Source organism: Chiloscyllium plagiosum, unplaced genomic scaffold, assembly GCF_037043375.1.
Source record: "Chiloscyllium plagiosum isolate Xiang-an unplaced genomic scaffold, Cpla_swu_hap1 HiC_scaffold_14, whole genome shotgun sequence".
Taxonomy (NCBI): domain Eukaryota; kingdom Metazoa; phylum Chordata; class Chondrichthyes; order Orectolobiformes; family Hemiscylliidae; genus Chiloscyllium; species Chiloscyllium plagiosum.
Genome location: NW_028270152.1, coordinates 11373993 through 11396450, shown reverse-complemented (window position 1 = coordinate 11396450; position 22458 = coordinate 11373993). Strand labels below are relative to the sequence as shown.

Sequence of the window (22458 nt, the reverse complement as noted above, 5' to 3'; positions counted from 1 at the left end):
ACTCCGATTCATTAAGTAAGGCTAGAAGGCTTAAAATATGGCTTTAAAAGGCCTATAATGTGTTAAAATTGGGATGTTCCTGTTAAATGATTATAAGAAAGCTGAAATCTCACTTCCCACCATTTTATGGATTACGTGCAAAGTCTGTTTTTTATCTGTTCATTGTAGTGTCTGAGTGTGTGCTGTCTCGAGTGACCAAGTTCTGACCTTATTTGTTACACTATCTTGTGCCATTTATTTTCCTGAATTCAGGGTCGACCAGGGTACAGAGGGCAATCTGGCCTTCCCGTAAGTAAAACCAAATTTGCCTCGCAGCATCAAATTAGTTGCCCTGGCGCTGGAATGGACTACACAACGTTCCCAGGACATTTAGTGTCTCTGCCTTTGTTAGGGCTCTGTGTCCAGTCTGTAGTGTACTAACATCGTTAGCTCTCTGTAAGACTGGAACCACTGATTGCAAAGCTGCTTCTGCTCTGGTAGTGCTGTCAATGCCACCTGGAATCCATGGCCTGCTCAGTTATCCAGCTCCTGGAACAGGACTAGACCGATCCATTTCCTGCAGTGCACATTGCATTTTATGTGAGAGGGGGTTGTGCAGGGTTCACGATGCTCCTCATCTGTTGTTGGTGACTGGAAAATTGGGCGTAGTGGAAATTGGACGTTCTCTTTGTTTTCCTTGGAGCAGAAATGGAAAAGCTCATAAAATTCTGAGGAGCAAATAGCAAGTATGTTGATAGACAGAGGTCACAAATCTAAGATCATTAACAAAAGAACTAGATAGAAAGGTGAGGAAAAACCGAGGAGAGGTGATAGCCTAGTGGTATTATCGCTGGACTGTTAATCTAGAGACCTAATGTTCTTAGAGCCTGTGTTCAAATCCTACACAGCAAATGGTGGTGTTTGAATTCAGTTAAGAGAAAATCTGGAATTAAGAGTCTAATGATGACTGTGAAACCATTGCCAATAGTTGGGGAAAGATCTATCTGGTTCACTGAGAGACTGTCAGTGATAGACTCTCTAAGGTTTCCCCTTTAGAGAAGGAAACTGCCGTCCTTACCTGGTCTGGCCTACATGTGACTCCAGGCCTATGTAGGACTCAGGCCCACAACAATGTGGTTGACTCTTATCTGCCCTCTCGGCAATTAGGGATGGGCAATGAATCCAAGTGGGATTAGTGTATCTGCTGAAAAATGGTGGATTTTGTTCCACAGTCTGGACTGCATTTTGAACTTAAATTTCAAAAGTGAATGCTGGCCAGCATTGATTGGCCGTCTCTTGGTAGAGGTGTATAAGATTATGAAGGGCATGGGCAGGCTGAACAGAAGGCAGCTGTCCCCCTGAGTTGAAGGAACTTAACATAAGGGTCACTTTCAGAAGATAGTAAATGCTCTTTGTACCATAGCCCAGCAAGGAGTTAACGTCTTTGGCAGTGGGGTTGGGTGAGACTTTAGGGGGTTAGAACTGAAAAACGTAAACGTGAGCCTACAGGGAGTAGGCCAGGAGCTGGGATCCAGCAGGCACTTAGTCTGGCATTGCGATGTGGTTCCAGTCCTGTCTGCTGTCTCTGTCTGTCCTTGTCTTGTGAAAGGGCCACCACAGTCTGGTTTTCCGCTGCACATTTTATCAGCCTCTTGTTTTACAGCTCTTCATTGGTCACATGTGTTCTTTGCCAACAGTGAATCTGCTTTGCTCAGACAACTCTCTCTGTTTTTTTCCCCCCCCCTTCTTAACTCTCTTTTTTGGCATGACTGAAATGTTTGCAGGGATTACCAGGCTTCCCTGGAGTACTGGGCCGTCCGGTAGGTGTGCCAGCATTGCTTTACACTCCCGCGATTGTGCATGTGACTATAGTGCTGCTTTACACTATCGCCTTCTCCCTCACGGGAGAACAGCAGAGCTAGCCATTTTCTAGACTGATCTTCAAAGGGGCAACTGGCATTAAATGGAAAAGGTGATCAGAGTGCCTCACCATGGCTAAGTGGCTAAATATGCTGCTTGGCTGTGCAACTCATCCATTGAGGTTCAAGAGAAGTCCCTAGGTTTGAACTCCAATCTGTGCTGAGCCAGGCCAATGGTGACAGGGTGTTGTAGGTGGCCTTAGATACTGGGAGCTAAAGAAAATATGGAGCATCAGAGTCAGAGTTCTCATTCCTCCCTATCATCTGTTCAACGTGTGCATGGATTAAATTAGAGGGTGGCTGTTATCTCTTCCTTCAATGCCCCAGCTCCGAGTATTAAATGATGGGGCCACTCTGGGAAATGCTGGAGATGTGCTGCCCTCTGTGTGGTCAGGTTGTAAGCTTTTCACTGTGCCTTGGTACATGTGACAATAAATTCAATTCAATTCAATTCAATTCAATAAGAAGGTAGTCAGTATCAGCACCAACAGGGAAGAGAGGGTGAACATTGAGAATGGTTTAAAAGAGTCAGGGACTCTTTGCTCAGTTGGACAGGGAGTAAGCTTTTGTCTCATTCAGAGGAAATGAACGAATCCGTACAGTGCAGAAAGAGGCCATTCAGCCCATCGAGTCTGTACCAGCCCTCACAGGAGCATCTCACTCTATCCCCATAACCCAACATTTACCATAACTAATCCACCTAGCCTGAAGACAATTTAGCACAGCCAATCTGCACATCTTTGGACTGTGGGAGGAAACCACAGCACCCGGAGGAAGCCCACACAGACATGGGGAGCACGTGCAAACTCCACACAGACAGTCGCCCGAGGGTGGAATCGAACCTAGGTCCCTGGCGCAGTGAGGCAGCAGTGCTAACCTCTGAGCCTATGAAACATGAGTGGTAAAGGATGCATCACGTGGAATATTTTCCAGCAGGCACAACCTCAGATAATGAGAAGGTTTGTTGTGGATAGCAACACGTCCAGCTCCATTTGGTCCGGCAGAATTATTAGGACCGTAGGGAGCTTGTACAGATACATCTGCTCCCTCCAAAGGTTAGAGTAGAGCTCCCTGTCTCCATTGGGCAACCTGGGCCTGTTACTCTCAAGAATTTCAAAACAGTGAGAGGTGATCTCATTGAAACTGCAAAATAGGTAGAGGGATGGACAAGGTAAGATATTTCCCCTGATAAGGGAGTCTCCAATCACGAGTAAAATTTAAAAACAACAGGGGTGCCACTTAGGTCCGAGATGAGGAGAAATTGTTTTATTTGGCGTGTTGCGAACTTTTGGAATTCTCTGCCCCAAAGACCTGTGGAAGCTCAGTCCTTCAGTATATTTAAGGTAGCGTTGAAGAGTGTGGTGCTGGAAAAGCACAGCTGGTCAGGCAGCATCCTGGGCCTCCTCCATCACCAAACCCTAACCACTCGACACCTGGAGGATGAGCGCCTCATCTTCCATCTTGGGACTCTCCTCCCACACAGATCAATGTGGATTTCACCAGTTTCCCCATTTCCCCTCCCCCCACTTTATTCCCCGTCCCAACCTCCAACTCGGCATTGCCCTCTTGAAAGGTCCTACCTGTCCATCTTCCTTCCCACCTATCTGCTCCAGCCTCCTCTCCGATCTATCACCATCACCCCCACCTCCATCTACCTCTCACAATCCATGCTATCTTCCCCCCAGCCCTACCCCACCCATTTATCTCTCAGCCCCCTTGGCCACCTCCTCATTCCTAATGAAGAGCTCATGCCCGAATTGTCCATTCTCCTGCTCCTCGGATGCTGCCTGACCGGCTGTGCTTTTCCAGCACCACACTCTTCAACTCTGATCTCCAGCATCTGCAGTGCTCTCTTTCTCCTAAATTTAAGGTAGGGATTGATAGATTTCTGACTACCAGTGAGGTACAAGGTTATGGGGTTGGGAGGGGTGAGTAAAAGGCATCGAAGTGTTCAAAAGGCCATGATCATAAAGAATGGCAGGGCAGACTCAATGGGCTGAATGGCCTACTCCTGATCTTGCGTTCCTTTCAGTAAGATTGACAGAGCCAGTGAATATTAACCCTTCATAACCATGGAACCTTGGCAAAGCAGCCCAGAAAAACAAAGAAAGAAGATGATGAAACTAGTAATGGTTTGTTGGGAGGGTGCAGGACAGACAAGAGGTAAGTCAATTGCTAGGCCTTACCCATTGGGAAGTTACTGTGAAGGAATGAGTGCATGTTAATCTTACTGACTGAACAGAAATTGATAGTGAGCAGGTTGATTAACTTGTGTTTGTTAATTAGGGTAACCCAGGAGAGCCTGGCTCACAAGGCCCTCAGGTAAGTGCAGATTCGGAACAATCCCACATACAATGACCCCATTACCTCTGCTAAACAAGTTTCAAATTAACCTGCAGCTGGTGAGTTTGGAGGAGATTTGTAGCTCAGGTTGAGGTTCTGGATGTAGGTTTGTTCGCTGAGTTGGAAGGTTCATTTTCAGACATTTCGTCACCGTACTAGGTAACATTTTCAGTGAGCTGGAGCTGTTTATTTCGTTCTCCATCCTTTTCCCTCCAATGTGTTAAAGAGATGTGCCAAAGTGTTTTGTCTGTCCCGCATTCCTCTCAGAAGGAATGGTCTATGTCTGTAGTTACTTGTCCCCCAAAATGGGGCAGAATATCACTGTTTGGATGCATTAGACTGGGCGGTCAATAAGACCAGCAAGGTTCTTATGATCCTGCTCTACAGCTACCTGATTAAGAAGCAGTGCTCCAAAATCTAGAGCATTCAAATAAACCTGTTGGCTATAACCTGGTGTTGTGTGATTTTTAAGTTTATCCACCCCAGTCCAACACCGGCTCCTCCACATTGTTTCTGTCACACATTGAACAGGAAAACCTTCATCCATTTGATCGATTAAAAGCCGAACACGACTTCGGTTAGCTTTTTCGCAGTGTTCCTTCATGCGTGCAATGGGAGTGTACCCATCAAAGAGGCACAGAGATCCCCAATTTTCTACAAACTTTAAAAAATTTGTACAGTTTTTACAGCCAGCAATTTTCAAATAGAAACATTACACATTATCTCTGCCCAACAGTGTTCATTATACTCTATGTATTCCAGGTTAGTACAGGTTGTTCTGCTATATCGCGCGTTTCGTTAACACAAATTCACTATTGGTTGACGAATTGGGGGCGCTGTTTCTAAAGCACAATGTTTTAAAGCATGTGTTGGTTATGTAGCGATTCCAGTCCCATTAGTTTAAATGGTGCTGAAAAATGTGTTGCTGGAAAAGCGCAACAGGTCAGGCAGCATCCAAGGAGCAGGAGAATCGCCGTTTCGGGCATAAGCCCTTCTTCAGGATTCCTGAAGAAGGGCTTATGCCCGAAAGGTTGATTCTCCTGCTCTTTGGATGCTGCCCGACCTGCTGCGCTTTTCCAGCAACGTATTTTTCAGCTCTGATCTCCAGCATCTGCAATCCTCACTTTTTCCTAGTTTAAATGGTGCTGCCATTATGAGATTTTCTTATAACGAGATTGCACTGAGAACGGAACTACCGTGTTGCATCAGTTACTGTACACGTGTCTATATTATCCAATCCTATATTTTTCAAATTTGTACTCAGGATTACCATATCTAACCAAATTATTACATATTCACATCTACTACCCCTCAATACTTTCTGATTATCAAACTCTGAATTACCCTCCTCCCCCCTTTCACATGTAAAAATTGACATGAGAAGTAGATCAATCTGTGCATCAAATCAACCCCACACTGTGGTTGAGGTGTTAAGGTGTAAACATTTTGTGCCATCTCCACACTCTGGATCTCCATTAACTCCAGTGGGAAAAGAAACGCAGATAAAAATCCAAGCTCACTGAGAGAAAATAGCTTCTTGGGAAAATTCCTTCCTACCTTCAGCTTTACAGAAGGTCTACACGGTCCACTAGTGATGGGCAAGGGGAGGGGAAGGCGGTTGTGGTGGGGAGGGAGAGGGAGAGAGAGAGAGAGAGAGGGCGTAGAATGGGGGTTCACAGGAAGTCAGAATTAGAGGATTGCAGGTTTTAAACCCCACTGTCTTGATGCCTTAGTCTTGTTTAGTTGTTAGCAACAGAACTGTGCTCACAGCATCAAGTGTTGCAATGGAGTGATCAATTTAAAAAAAAGTACTCCTGTTATTAACCTAGGATCAATGGTGAGAAATCCCAGAAGTCCTGCTAAGGGGCTAGGGAGTTCACTCACCTTCTCTATTCTCTGTGCAATGTTCTTTTCTGAAATCCTGACTCCAAACTTTTGTAGCACTAGGAGATTTTTTTTATCTATTCACGGGATGAGGGCATCACTGGCTAGACCAGCATTTATTGCCCGTCCCTAATTGCCCAGAGGGCAGTTAAGAGTCACCCACATTGCTGTGGGTCTGGAGTCACATGTAGGCCAGACCAGGCAGTTTCCCTCCCTAAAGGACATCAGTGACCCAGATGGGATTTTCCAGCAGTTGACAATGGATTAATAGTCATCATTAGACTCTTACTTCCAGATTTTCAACAGATGGCAGGATTTGAACCGAGGCCCCCAAAACATGAGCTGGGTTAACAGTTCAATGATAATACCACTGGGCCATCATCAGCATAGTGTTAACATTACTCATAATCCAACCCAAGGTTAATATTCTGGGGATCATGAGTTGGAAACCCACCATGACAGTCAGCAAATTATGCTCTGTACCTGTGATACCTAATGGAGACCCCTGTTAAGAAAGAAAAAAAACACCGAAGTCATTAATGTCCCTTGTGATAGAAATCCGCCGTCCTTACCTGGTCTGACCAACATGTGACTCCACAGCAATGTGGTTCTCTACATACTGCTCACTGGACTATTAAGAATAGGGTATTTATATCCCATGAAAGAAACAAATATTGGCACAGTTGTTCGCTTAAAATTATCTTTATGCAATGTGGATGTTCAAGGAGAAGTGGCTGCTGCTTTTTACACTATACTAACCATTTTTTGCTTCTCCTTCAGGGCCCACCAGGACCTCAAGGACCCCCTGGGCCCCCTGGAGTGAAGGTCAGTCTTGTTATCAAATTATTGCTATTTTGGCATGGTCTTCTTGTATTGTTCAAGACTGGGAGGTCGGGGGGTGGGGGGGGGGAGGTGAGTGTATTTGCTATCAGCTAACACAGTGCACTTACCATCGAGGAAACCCAGCCTTTCATGTGTCGTAATGCAGCTGGACTTGAACCTGGGTCTCCTGGCTCTGAGGGAGGGGCACTACTACTGTCCACAAGAAGCTTCAGATTCCACGATGATAGGGTGATTGTCGCTGCGAGAGGCCATTCATAGGATTGTACCAAATAGGAAGGGGCCTTTCGGCCCATTGTTGCTGAAGCTGTCTCTTTGAAAGGCCTGCACTTTTCCCAATTGTCCGTGCAGACTTTTCCCTTTGATCCGCTACTTGTTTGGAAGTCTCCATTGAATCCACTGCTCTCGCAGGAGCACAGCTCACTGTCAATAAAATTATCCTCATCTCCTCCCTCTAGCCAGATTCTTAAGTCTGTGTTACCCCTCTCCAACGGTTCCTCCGGAGTGGAAAAAAGATTTCTGGACTGCAAGGAAACCTGAAGTGTGAGATTGGCGAAGGCCAGGGGCTCAAAATTATAACAGTGTGCCTTGGGCAGTTTTAAGACTGCCTTAAGTTTAACCGAGTCATAGAGATGTACAACACAGAAACAGGTCCAACTTGTCCATGCCGATCAGATATCCGAAACTAATCTAGTCCCATTTGCCAGCACTTGGCCCATATTCCTCTAAACCCTTCCTATTCATCTACCCCTCTCAATGCCTTTTAAATGTTGTAATTGTACCAGCCTCCACCACTTTGTCTGGCAGCTCATTCCAAACATGCATCACCCTCTGCGTGAAAAGGTTTCCCCTTAGGTCCCTTTAAAATCTTTCCCCTCTCACCCTAAACCTATTCCCTCGAATTCTGGACTCCCCCACCCTAGGGAAAAGACCTTGGCTATTTACCCTATCCATGACCCATTGGGTAGTGTCCATATCTGTGCACCAGAAACTCCGAGTTTAGATCCTAGTAAAGGACTTGGTGGCTGGGAACTTTATTTTCAGTTTGAATGGGTAGAAGGAATTCTTCCTTGTCTTTTAATCCCTTGTTGTTCCTATCCCAAGAGTGTTTGATGGAGATGGTTTTCGGGGGACTTTATTTTCAGTTCAGACGAATAGAGGGAATTTTTCCTCTGTATTTTAACTCCTTGATGTCCCTACCCTGACAGATTCGTAGCTGAAGGGACTTTTGTTTTTAGTTTACTTTGAGTTCAAATGAGTAGAGGACAACTTACTCTGTACTTTACTCCCTGTCCCAAGGGTGTTTGATGGGGATGGAGTGGAGGGAATATTATTTTTACTTTTCGGAGGACCTTTATTTTGGTTCAAAAGGGAGCCACAGGGATTGGTCATTGGATTGCAAATGCTTTTGGGATGGGGTCAGAGCAGAAGAGTTTCCTAGTCAGTCAGATCAGCACAGTGTCTGTAGCAAATGTCTCCCTCGCTTTGAGGGACTGTTGGAGAGAGAGGGAGGGGAGGTGAGGCCCCTTCTGTGTGCTCTGAGTATTGGGTTAGAAAGTGACCGTTCAGCCACTTGGCTCAAATTTCAGTCTCGGTATTAAATTCAACCAGTAACCAAAGCCTCTGCTTTTCCCGTGACAGGGAAACCAAGGTGATCAAGGGCCAAGCATTCAAGTAAGTACCGCAACAAGCACAAAACCTCGATACATCAGGATTGTTTGCAGATATAAGGTCCAAGGATTTGACTGCAAAATATTCCTGTGACACTGACCCTCCTTTCTCAGCACAGACAAGATGATTGCTATCATGGTATTTCCATGGTCAAACATTCCTGCTGGCTATTGGTTGCAGGAGAGGCATTACTCACACAGGATAAACTGGCCAGCTAACTGACTGTGCAGTACACAGGGAAAAGTACTGACTCATGTTGAGGAGGGTTGGAGGTTTGTGATCTCTGTGAAACATGTCCTTTCAGTTCATTCACGGGGGTGTGAGTGGTGCTGACTAGACCAGCATTTATTGCCCTTTCAGCAGTTAATGTTGCTGTGTGTCTGGAGTCACGTATAGGTCAGACTGGGTAAGTACGGCATTTTCTTGGATATTAATTTGTTCCTCCTGACAATTAACAACAGTTTCATGCTCATCATTAGACCATTAATTCCAGATTTTTTTTTAATTCAATACAAATTCCACCATCTGCCTTGGCAGAACTCAAACCCAGAATATTTCTTGGGTCTTTTGTTTCGTATAATCTCCGGTAAAACTTGAGGAACCATAAGGTAATAGCAAGAGAAATTGACTTAATTAATAACTATACCTCCATGGCTCAAAGCATTTACATCAACAGGTCCAAACGGTACTTACGCTGCACACAAATCTCCAACCATTCTTCACCCAACTCCATCAAACCCCCATAATCTTAATTCTTCTACCCCCCATACCAGCCAGGAGATTATCACTTCATAACATCTCAATCTGGAGATGGAAGAAATGTGACCTAGCTCCTTTCTCTCTCTATTGGTAAAGAGCATAACCACTGGCAGGTTTCTGGACAGCTCATTGGATTGGCATTAAACCTTCACTAAGTAATTGAGGGTCAGCAGATTGACCATGGCAGTGCCGTTTCTGGATCGCAGCATAGAGACATGGCACACTCTTTCTGGACTTCAAGTCCCACCTTTTATTTCAAAAATATGCTTCATTTATAAAAATCTTTATACGAATAGATATTCACTAAAGCAGTTCAGTTCTGTACAGTCTTAGCATATTGAGAATAAACATCAGAGTTGGATTCTCCTGGCAGTTACAAAAACCTAAGATATGTCTTACTTGTACAAGATACTAGTTCCCTACATCTGTGGCACTGGGAGAGTTTGATAACTAAACACACCCTAAATGTACTTCAGCAGGAAGACCTTAGACAGTGGTTTTTCCCCACGGCGTCTTGCCAGTAGCTGCCCCAAGCTTCAGTGCGTCCCTCAGAATGTAGTCCTGGACCTTGGAATGTGTGTGTCTGCGACACTCGGTCAAGGTCACCTCCTTGCTCTGGAAGACCAACAAGTCTCGGGCAGACCAAAGAGCGTCTCTCACCGAGTTGATGGTCCTCCAGCCGCAGTTGATGATTGTCTCGGTGTGTGTCCCGGGGGACAGACTGCAGAGCACAGAGCTGCTCAGGACAAACCTCAACAAAAAAACATTGCATCCCTCTCCAGACTTCCCTTTACAAAGGTACATTGTATCAGGAGATGTGTGACAGTCTCTGCCGCCCCCGCCCCCCACCCCCTTAGCCGCTTCGTGTGGTGGAGCAGAGAGTCCAGGCATGCATGAAGGATCTTCAAGACTCACTTGCTCCAGAGATGTCATGGAATAGGTTGATTATAGATCGACAGAAGCAATCCAGAGTCAGTACACTGTCAGTAATCCGATTGGTCAGGTTATTGATGAGCAAAACTAGTTACTAATTCTTGGCATTGTCTTGCTGTGAAGAAGTTATGAGGAGGGGAGATTGGATGTGAGAGGTCAATGTTGTGACAATGAGGGGTGTACCTTATTGTGCTTACTTATTTGGATGGTGTTCATTGATAATGCTCATCTTTCTGTCTAGGGCCCAGCCGGTCCTCCGGGGAACATGGGACTTCCAGGAAATCCAGGTGCTCCTGGCGCTTCGGTACGTAACAGGTTATGTTCATGGTTCTTCTTTGCAGCGGAGGTCTAGTTGCAGTTGAACATTGCGTATTTAAATACAGTCCTACAGCAAATGTAGTGTTAAATTATGTCATCATGAAAGCTGGCCATTCAGCCCAACAGCTCTATGCTAGAACTTCTGCTCCATATGAACCTCCTGCTGTTCAAGTGATCATAGAATCCCTTCAGTGCAGGGGGAGATCCATTAAATCTGCATCGATCTTCTGAAGAAGAGCACCCTGCCCAAATCCAACCGTCTATCGTATCTTTATAACCCCATTTCCCATGGCTAACCCTCCTAGCCTGCATATCCCCTGATACTGGGCAATTTAGCATGGCCAATCCACCTAACCTGCACATCTTTGGACTGTGGAAAGAAACTGACACATACACAGGGAGAATGTGCAATCTCCACACAGTCGCCTGAGGCTGGCATTGAGCCCGGGTCCCTGGTACCATGAGGCAGCACTGCTAACCAGTGAACCACTCTGCCAATTGGCTATTGTTTGTTACTGCTTCAGCTCCACTGGAGGGGAGGGGAGGGTGCAAATGTCAATAGATTCGAAGTCAGGCAAGTTGTATTTAAAATGCGTGTTTGACCCACTTCTGCTAAGAATTGTTGCATTCTTCATCAATTGGAATAACTGATAGGAGTGGGACATCTCCAGTGAAATGGCACTTTGTGTTGCTCCATAGCCCGTCACGTGACAGGAACAATGGAGGCCACCAATAAAACCTGTCTGGTTGCTAGCGAGGCAGTGGTGGTTACCACCCAATGTTCTGGGGAAGGGATGCAATGACAACATGAGATCTTGGTGCAGCACCTTGCTCCATGATGCGAGGCTTCATTGTCACAAGCTGCCTAGTACAGCCTTGCACATTTTCTCAGCTTCCTGCTGAACTCTAGGCCCCAGGCCCATGCTGGTGGGCAAGGCCTAAATTGAAAAAAACCTCCTGAATCCGGAGTCCAAAACTTCTATAAGCATCACCTTTGTACCAAGAGCATTCTTTTTGTAATTGTTCACTCACGGGATGTGGCTATCACTGGTTGGGTAGTATTTATTGTCTACCCTAATTGCCAATGGATGCAACTGAGAGGCTGACTGGGCTATTGTACCATCCCTAATACAAATTGGGAATGCTGACTATGTGAACACAGTTGGATAGAAATATGAGTGAGTAAACTTGCAAACGTTTGATTGGGATTTGTTACCTGTAGAAATACTTGTTCGGAAGCTTGTTATTTTTAAAAATAAAAGCATAAAACTTTGTTCTTACAATGAGCTTTATACCATTTTTAGGTGTGTGCACCTCCCATGCATGCATGGATAACTTTCCAACAAAGAAACCAGAGCCTCGTCTGGATTAAGAGGAAATAAAGGGGTAAACTTACCCTTTCAGATAGTAGTTGAAAAATGTGATGCTGGAAAATCACAGCAGGCCAGGGCAGCATCTGACGAGCAGGAGAATCGACGTTTTGGGCATAAGCCCTTCTTCAGGAGGGCTTATGCCCGAAACGTCGATTCTCCTGCTCCTCGGATGCTGCCTGGCCTGCTGTGTTTTTCCAGCATCACATTTTTCAACTCTGGTTTCCAGCATCTGCAGTCCTCACTTTCTCCTTTCAGATAGTACCACTGCTCACTATCTGTTGTTACTTTTACAGGGGCCCCAGGGACCTCCCGGAGTACCCGGACAAATGGTAGGTTTTAAGCACTTCCATCTTCCATATGCTTGCTTCATTGACTGTTATCTCGGTGCAGATTAATAGTGAGATCAATTAACTTCCAGGGAGACCCCGGGAAACCAGGGGTGTCGGGGAGAGATGGACTTCCAGGACAAGAGGGAGAGAAAGGACTTCCTGGTGAAAGGGTAAATAATCAACTATTGCACATCACCGTCCTCTAACTTCTTGGTCATACACCTGGCTGGTTACTCTGATTACCACCCGTGTACTGGCATTTAGGGTGAATGTAGAAAACAGGGGCTGGAAGAGGCCATTCAGTCCCTCTAGACTGCGCTGCCATTCAATTTGGTGATCACTAACCATATCTCTGTCTACACATCATGATTCCATATCCCATGTATCACCGAGTGAAATTCTATCATCTTCGCTTTTGAGATTCTCACCAGCCTTTTATACAAATGGGTTTCTGATTTCCAAAGCCCTTTGTGCACTCACCTCTGAACAGCCTGTTTCTCAGAGAAAGGCTTGCCCTCTTATCTTGAACTCTTCTCACCAGTAGAAATAAATAGTTCTTTTTACATGTCTTCCCAAGTCCTGCGATCATCTTAAACATTTCAGTGAGATTTCCCCTCAACATCTTACACCATAATCTGAGTCACAAGTGAACTTTGCAAAACTAAATGTAGGGGGAGATGGTGGCGCAATGTTGATACCTTGGAATTATAATCCAGAAGTGTAGACTCATTGGTCAAAATATTGAGTTATTGGAGTTGGGATATCATGTTACAGCTGTACAGAACATTGGTTAGGCCACTTTTGGAATATTGCGTTCAAATCCAATCACCCTTCCAGAGGATGAATGTTGTTAAATTTGAGAGGATGCAGAGAGGATTTACAGGGATGTTGCCAGGGTTGGAGGGGTTGAGCTATAGGGAGAGGCTGAATAGGCTGGGGCTATTTTCCCTGGAGCATCGGAGGCTGAGGGATGACCTTATAGAGGTTTGTAAAATCATGAGTGGCATGGATAGGGTGAATAGACAAGGTCTTTTCGCCAGGGTAGGAGAGTCCGAAACTAGAAGGTACAGCTTTAAGGTGAGAAGGGAAAGATTTAAAAGGGATCTAAGGGGCAGCTTTGTCACGCAGAGGGTAGTGCATGTATGGAATGAGCTGCCAGAGGAAGTGGTGGAGGCTGGTACAATTACAACATTTAAAAGGCATCTGGATGGATACATGAATAGGAAGGATTTGGAAGGATATGGGTCAAATGCTGGCAAATGTGGACTAGGTCAGATTGGAAAGTCTAGTTGGCATGGACCGAAGGGTCTGTTTCTATGCTGTATGATCTTATGACTGTATGACTCTATGATTAATGCTTTCGGAGCCATGGGTTCAAATCCTATCAGGGCAGTAGGTGAAAATTCAATTCAATTTATAAATCTGAAGTGAAAAGCTCATGTCATTAATGGTGACCATGAAACTATCGTTAATTGTCATGGAAACACATCCGATAATGACTGACAGTTAACTGTCAAGACTATTTAAATTTAAACCAATCAGGTTGACTCTTGTGGTCAAGGCATTGCCCTGAGAATTGAACTGTCAATCATCATCTGACTGGTGCTTTACCCACAGCAATGCCTCTGCCAGTCAGAGTCCACATGTCAGGCACAGAGTCACACAGTGCAGAGGAGTCTCTTCAGCCCATCGAATTGGTGCCGACCTATCTACAGCCATCCCACTTTCTAGCACAAGGCCTATAGCCTTGAATGTTGTGACATTTCAAGTGCTCTTCCAAGCCCTTCTAAAGGTGGTGAGGTTTCCCACCTCAAATACATTCTGGGGCAGTGCATTCCAGACCCCCACCACCCTCTGAGTGACAAGGATTTCTCTTAAATCCCCTCTAAACCGCCTTAAAACTATGCCCTCTCATTATTAGGTAGCGCACAGTCCGTGATCTCTTCTCATATGTTATAAAATGGTCGTTTTCCCTTTTTACTGTGAATTGTCCTGATACACACCAAATGAAGATCTTTGATAAAATGCATCTATTTCTTAGCAAAACTCTAGAACTTTAATTTAGGTCCCTCGGAGTTGTGGTGAAATTTGAACCGATCTCCCTCAGTGATTACTCTAGATCACTGGATTACCAATCTAGCAATGTAACCGTTGTATACTTACAATGGTTCCCTTCTCTGTGATCAAGTGTGACCCCTACCAACCATGTGATTGTCTTGTTCGTTGTCAGCAATTTCCATTATTTTTGGTACAATTATTAAGCACAACGTTTAACATGGAATTCAGTATTTATGTTTCGTATTTTGAGCATTAAGGAAATCATAAGAAATATGAGGCAGGCGTAGGCCATCTGACCCGTTGAGTCTGCTCCGCCATTCAATAAGGTCATGGCTGATCTTTTCGTGGATTCAGCTCCACTCACCTGCCCTCTCACCATAACCCTTACTTCTTTTACTGTTCAAACATCTGTCTATCTTTCCCTTAAAAATATTCAATGAGGAAGCCTCAACTGGTTCACTGGGCAGGGAATTTCCCCAGATTCACAACCCTCCGGGTGAAGAAGTTCCTAACTCAGTCCTAAACCCGTTCCCCCTTATTTTGAGGCGATGCCCCTAGTTCTAGTTTCATCGACCAGTAGAAACAACCTCCCTGCTTCTATCTTATCTATTTCCTTCATAATTTTATATGTTTCATTAAGATCCCCCCCCCCCCCCGCCCCATTCTTCTACATTCCAATAAGTATAGACCCAGTCTACTCAATGCCTCCTTCGAAGCCAACCCTCTCAACTCTGGAATCAATGTAGTGAATCTCCTCTGTATCCCCCTCCAGTGTCAGTAAAGGGCTCATTTTGTAAAAATGGTTTGTAAACTTGGTAGCTTAGTGCGAGGAACATCTTAATGAGGTTTTACAACCTTCAAAGATAGTTGGGATAAAAACTGTGCTGTGAATACTGAAAACCAGATAAATTTGGAAGTATGTGTGTAGGAAATGTACCAGAGGATGTAGGCTGAGGTGTTCAGCTTTCCAGTAGGAAATCCTGCAAGAGACGGCTAGAACTGACTTTAGGGAACTCCTACATTTGCAACGAGGTTAAAGTGACAGTGAGGGCTCTATTCCTGACGAAGGGCTTTTGCCCGAAACGTTCATTTTCCTGCTCCTCGGATGCTGCCTGGCCTGCTGTGCTTTTCCAGCACCACTCTAATCTAGACTCTGGTTTCCAGCATCTGCAGTCCTTGTTTTTACCTAAAGTGACAGTGAGTTTAGTTTGCTTGTTTATTTTAGGTGTCTCAGGGAGATATACCAGATGAAGGAAAATAAAATCTAATGAATCCATAGATATTTGCTGAAAGATAAATGGTTGCAGCTGTCTCAGCCTGAACAAGGACCCTGAGTGTGGAGATGACAGCAGCTCTTCACTGGGTGTTCATGCAGATATTGTGGAGATTAAAAGAATAATTAAATTCAATTTTATTTCTGTTGTTTATTATGAAACATTTCCACCTTTTTGTCAAGTGTAATATAGTTTTTTTTCATAGTAAGCTTCTTTTTATGTTCAAAGTACACTGGCAGACTCTTGTGAATGTGTTAAGTCACCAACCTCCACATTTAACAGAATGCAAAACTAATTTTTAATCTGGGATTTGGCTTGTCCAGTTACAGCTGGGATCCCAAAATAATTCATATTTATTTCCATTATTAATTTTTGATACCCCTTCTTGGGGTTTCTCAGGGAATCCAATAGCCTAGATTTCCCTCACACACAACTTTAATCTGATGCACTGCTGTGAATTCTTCAGGTAAGTGACATTCAACTCATTTGGGATTTTGATTATTTTCTCAGGGAAGTCCAGGAATTCCAGGTCCTGTTGGACCGAAGGGAGACACAGGAACCCCTGGAGAGGTAAGTTAATTTTGATTTTCCAGGGAAATAATTGAGGTCCTGTGGATGCAAAGGATAAGGCCTATCACAGGCCCAGCCCACACCAGGGGTGATGGTGAACACATGGGCAATGAACAAAAATGGGCCACTCAGTCCTTTGAGCATGCTCCACCACTCAGTGAGGTTGTGGCTGATCTGATTTTAACCTCAACTCTACATTCCTGCCTATCCCCCCGATAATCTTTCATTCCCTTGAGCATCAAGAATCTATCAATGTCTGCGTTAAAAATATTTAAAGATTCGGCATCCATTGCCTTTTGACGAAAGGGAATTTGAAGGACTTTCAATTCTCTAAGAGAAATAAAGGGTTTTCCCATCTCTGTCTTAAGTGGGTAATATCTTAGTTTTAATGTTCTAGAATTTCCTACAACGTCCTTTCCACATCCACCTGGTCAAGTCGGTAGGCAGTAGCCTGGTGATATTATCATTGGATTGTTAATCCAGAGACCCTGGTAATGTTTTGGCGACCCAGGTATGACTCCCACGATGCAGGTGATGGAAATTGAATGCAATAAGTATCTGGACTTAGGTGACTATAAGGCCATTGTTGCCTATCAGAAAGACCCATCTGGTTCATTAATGTCCTTCAGGGAAGGAAACTGCCATCCTTACCTAGTCTGACCTACATGTGACTCCAGACCCACAGCAGTGTGGCTGACTCTTAACTGCCCTCTAGGCAATTAGGTTTGGGCAATAAATACTGGCCCAGCCAGCATCGTCCTCATCTCATGAATGAATTAATAAAAAGTCCCCTCGGAATCTTATACGTTTCAATTAAGTCACCTCTGCATCTTCTAAACTCCAGAGGGTACAGGTCTAGTCTTTCCTTACAAGGCGACCCAATTGTTCCAGGTTAGCTGAGTTCAAAAAGCCATGAGAACCTGCACAGCAACTCACACTGGGTTCATTAGTACAGCCCCTCACAGCGCCAGGAACCCAAGTTCGATTCCAGCCCCGGCCGATCATCTGTGTGGAGTTTGCACTTTCTCCCTGTGTCCTCATGGGTTTCCTCCCACAGTCCAAAGATATTCGACAAGGTTCCCCATGGGACACTGATTAGCAAGGTTGGATCTCATGAAATACAGGGAGAACTAGCCATTTGGATATAGAACTGGCTCAAAGGTAGAAGACGGAGGGTTGTTTTTCAGACACTAGCCCTGCGACCAGTGGAGTGCCACAAGGATCGGTGTTGGGTCCTCTACTTTTTGTCATTTACATAAATGATTTGGATGCGAGCATAAGAGGTACAGTTAGTAAGTTTGCAGATGACACCAAAATTGGAGGTGGAGTGGACAGCGAAGAGGGTTACCTCAGATTACAACAGGATCTGGACCAGTGGGCTGAGAAGTGGCAGATGGAGTTTAATTCAAATAAATGTGAGGTGCTGCATTTTGGGAAAGCAAATCTTAGCAGGACTTATACACTTAATGGGAAGGTCCTAGGGAGTGTTGCTGAACAAAGAGACCTTGGAGTGCAGGTTCATAGCTCCTTGAAAGTGGAGTCGCAGGTAGATAGGATAGTGAAGAAGGTGTTTGGTATGCTTTCCTTTATTGGTCAGAGTATTGAGTACAGGAGTTGGGAGGTCATGTTGCGGCTGTACAGGACATTGGTGAGGCCCCTGTTGGAATATTGTGTGCTATTCTGGTCTCCTTCCTATTGGAACAATGTTGTGAAACTTGAAAGGGTTCAGAAAAGATTTACAAGGATGTTGCCAGAGTTGGAGGATCTGAGCTACAGGGAGAGGCTGAACAGGCTGGGGCTGTTTTCCCTGGAGCGTCAGAGGCTGAGGGGTGACCTTATAGAGGTTTACAAAATTATGAGGGGCATGCATAGGATAAATAGACAAAGTCTTTTCTCTGGGATCGGGGAGTCCAGAACTAGAGGGCATAGGTTTAGGGTGAGAGGGGAAAGATATAAAAGAGACCTAAGGGGCAACTTTTTCACGCAGAGGGTGGTACGTGTATGGAATGAGCTGCCAGAGGATGTGGTGGAGGCTGGTACAATTGCAACATTTAAGAGGCATTTGGATGGGTATATGAATAGGAAGGGTTTGGAGGGATATGGGCCGGGTGCTGGCAGGTGGGACTAGATTGGGTTGGGATATCTGGTCGGCATGGACGAGTTGAACCGAAGGATCTGTTTCCATGCTGTACATCTCTATGACTCTATGTACAGTTTAGGTGAATTAGCCATGTTAAATTGCCCTTAGTGTTCTGGAATGTGTAGGTTAGGTGTATTAGTCGAGGTAAATGTAGAGGAATAAGTTTGGGGAATGGATCTGGATGGATGCTTATCAGAGAGTCAGTGTGAACTTGTTGGGCCAAATGGCCTGTTTCCATTCTATGATTCTAGGGATTATGTGATTCTACCCAGAGGGCAGTATGGGTGAGACGACCATACTGTAGGGCAATGAATGGCAGTGGGCATTTGTGTTTCACTCAAGTGTCTTCTGCTTTAATGGCATCAAAGAATTCTGAGGCAAAAGGTAATTTCTGCAGCGAAGCTGCAGAGCCGACATGTGTTCATCAGGGAAGATGGGAGTGACTGCCCTTGACATCAAGGCTAGATGGGACATCAAGGAGTCTGAACTAAACTGGAGTCAAGGCCAATAGGGGGAAACCTCTCCATTGGTTGGAATCATATCTGGAAAATAGATTTTCACAGCACCTTCCCAACTCACCACCACTTCCATATAGGGCAGCAGAGGCATGGGAACACCACCCCCTGCAAGTTCCCATCCAAGCCACCCACCATCCTGACTTGGAAATATATCACCGTTCTTTCTCTGTTGCTGCGCCAAAATGCTGGAATTCCCTCCCTAAGGGCATTGTGGGTCTACCTACAGCACATGATCTGCCGCGGTTCAAGAAGGCAGCTCACCCCCACCTTCTCAAGGGGCAACTAGGGACGGGCAATAACTGCTAGCCCAGCCTGAGACATCGATGTCCCATGACTGAATAAAGGCAAGGATTTCCTTCCAAGAGCTGTCCCAATAGCTCATAGACCATGCATTGTCAAAACGTGGGGTGCTGGAAAAGCACAGCAGGTCAGGCAGCATCGGAGGGGCAGGGGAGTCAACGTTTCGAGCATAAGCTTATATCTGAAACGTTTGACTCTCTTGCTCCTCGGATGCTGCCTGACCTGCTGTGCTTTTCCAGCACCACACTCTCGACTCTGATCTCCAGCATCTGCAGTGCTCACTTTCTCCTTGTAGACCATGCACTCAGCTGCAAAGCCACGGTGACATCTGTGAAATGGCAGATGGAAGTGGTTTATATTGGCGGGAAAAAAAATTCTTCTCTCTCCTTTGCCTGTATTTAACCCTCCCAGCTCCTTGTTGGTAACTGATGTTTGACGGGGTCAAGGCCAGAGTGGTGCTGGAAAAGCACAGCAGGTCAGGCAGCATCCGAGAAGCAGGAAAATCGACGTTTCGGGCAGGTGAAGGGCTTTTGCACGAAACGTCAATTTTCCTGCTCCTTGGATACTGCCTGACCTGCTGTGCTTTTTCAGCACCACTATAAACTTGATTCTGATCTCCAGCATCTGCAGCCCTCAGTTTCACCTAACTGATGTTTGACACTCAAGCAACTGTAGAGAATTACCAACCCTTCTCCAACATGAAGTCACTGTCTCAACCTGGCATCAGTGAGGTGTGTCAGCATTTGCAATTAGTTAGGGCACATTAACACCACCAAATCCAGCTTCTCCCTGCAGTGCCACACAACACAAAACCCTCCGTTGCTGCCTGCCACCAGGAGTCATGCGATGACACGGCTGTGAGATTAGCAACTCGTGGTTCTTCGTCATTAATCCCCAGGAACAAGGCCTGAGGGAGTAAGGAGCCTGAACATGTGGTCAAGGGATTAGCTTTGTTTGCCACAAAGTGGCTCACGTGCTGACCCCTGCAACTGAAACGGGGTTTGAGCTCTGGATAGTGAAGGTGGGGTGAGGGGTGGGGTGCGTGGTGAGTGTTCTCATAGGTCCCATTATCCAACCACACTCTCACAAGTCTCCTTCTTCCCCATCTTCCCTACCTCTCACAAGTCTCCTTCTTCCCCATCTTCCCTACCTCTCACAAGTCTCCTTCTTCCCCATCTTCCCAACTAACCCCACTCCTGGGGCCTTCTCCCCATTCCCCCTTTCCTAGGATTCCCTCTGCTGGGTGCCAATACCTCCCACCCAACTCGATCTCAAGACCCCATCTCTAGGTCTCAAATATTCCCTGCCGCACGCCCCCCCCCCCCCCCCCCCCGAGTCTGAAGACCCACTAAGTGCCAACAAATCCTCCCCCCCCCCCCCCACTATCGGATCCCAGGACCTGGCCTCTGGGTCCCAACAACCACCTCCCTCTAAGTCCCAATATACCACTACCAGGCCCCAACAACCCCATCTACCCACTACAGGTTGCAACAACTGATCCTGCTCTGATCCCATTGACCTCCACCTCCACGCCCCAAACCACCCTCCCACCTCCAGGTCCCATTACCCCTCTTCTGGGTCCCAACAACACCTTCCCTACCCCAGAGTCCCATTACCCCTTCACTGGGTCCCAGTACACCCCTCCTCACTTTACCAGATCTCCCTCCCCAACCCCCCGCTTCTTTCAGATCAAGGACCCTGACCCATGTTCTACCAGGAGCATCGAGATGCCCCTGTGCATGTTCACATCTACCACAGCTGCTGCTGCATTGAGGGTGAGGGCTGGCTGGGTTGTGGTTTAATGAGGTGATAATGACATGGTGACGTACATTAGGATCTAACAGTGACGTGCAGGAGACTGTGAAGAGAGGCTGGTGCAGTCTATACGTGTGAAAGATTAATATTTTCCAGTCTGGAGCAGGCAGAACTTGAACCCAGGCCTTCTAATTCGGAGCGAGGGGAAAGTGTGTGAGAGAGAGGAGTATTACAGTGTACAGAAAGAGCTTGCAGACAGATGTCACTCTCGGACTAAGGGCAAAACTGTTACAAGGCAGACACGACCATCAGAGACAGGGATAGCCATCTCTCCAACGTGTCAAATGGAACTGTGAGTCACACACCTCTTGACAACAAGATGTTCTGAAAGCGTGAAGCCTAAATCATTGAAGAATCAAAAAACCGAAACTGGTTGGAAAGCCTCAGCAGATCTGACAGCGTCTCTGGAGGGAAACATCTTGGGTGTTATTCTGAAGAAGAGCTATACTGGACCCGAAACATCGACTCTGTTTCACTCTCCACAGATGCTGTCAGACCTAGCGGGTTTATCCAACAATTTCTCTTCTTGATTCAGAATTCCAGCATCCACAGTTCCTGATTTTTTTTGTCCAGTTGAAGAATCCTTCTTGGTTCAGTTTGATTTTGTGAATGACATATGGGAGGGAGAGGATAGGTGTCAAGAGAAACTCTGAGGGACAGTGACTGGCACGGTTTGAGGTTGGGTGGGGGGGTGCGGTGTATTTTTTTGATCTGAGCAAGTCCTGTGTGAAGAGTAGCACCTGGATTGGAATTAAAGGGAAATAACTCAAAGCAGACTTCATGGAAGTTCTTGTTTCAATATGTGTTTTTCCTTTCAGTCAATCACAGGATTGCCTGGAGTCAAAGGAGACAAGGTAAGGATACTGAAGGCATACAGCAGAAAAGATTGCTTTCAACAAATAATTGTGTAGAAATTCCAGCACAGTATTATGCCCTTTGGCCCTGTGTCTGCTCCAAGTCTACATTGGAACAGAGGCAAAGAGATTACAGCACAGGAAAAGGCCCTTCGGCCCATTGAGTCTGTGCCAGTCGAAAATAATCACCTCACTATTCGAGTCCCATTTTCCAGCATTTGTGTACTTGGCATTGCAAGTACACATCTAAATACTTCCTTGATGTGATGAAGGTTCCTACCTCTCCCACCCTTACAGGCAGGGAGTTCCAGATTCCCACCATCCCGGGTGAAAAAGAATTCCTTGCATCCCTTAAGTCTATGCGCCCCCCCCCCAGCCCTGGTCATTGGTCCCTCCATCAAGGGAAGAGTTTCTTGCTGTCTATCCTGCCTATGCCCCTCAACTCGTCCATGTACCCTCTTACTCTCCTCTGCTCTAAGAAAAACAGCCTTGGCCTGTCCAGCCTCTCTTCCTAACTGAAACTCTCCAGCCTGGGCAACATCCTGATAAATTTCCTCTCCAGTGCAGTCACACCCCTCCTG

At 45.8% G+C, this 22458-nt stretch overlaps 1 protein-coding gene across 1 annotated transcript in view; it reads left to right on the top strand.

Annotated features, from left to right (window-relative positions):
* LOC122559237 (uncharacterized) overlaps positions 1–22458 on the top strand; it is a 177352-nt gene that overhangs the window by 81319 nt on the left and 73575 nt on the right. The window contains exons 22-30 of the mRNA XM_087994571.1: positions 1764–1799; positions 4185–4220; positions 6906–6950; positions 8607–8639; positions 10570–10632; positions 12313–12348; positions 12438–12518; positions 16191–16250; positions 21842–21877. Coding sequence (XP_087850697.1) covers positions 1764–1799; positions 4185–4220; positions 6906–6950; positions 8607–8639; positions 10570–10632; positions 12313–12348; positions 12438–12518; positions 16191–16250; positions 21842–21877 — 426 coding nt within the window. The remainder of the gene's footprint in view (positions 1–1763; positions 1800–4184; positions 4221–6905; positions 6951–8606; positions 8640–10569; positions 10633–12312; positions 12349–12437; positions 12519–16190; positions 16251–21841; positions 21878–22458) is intronic.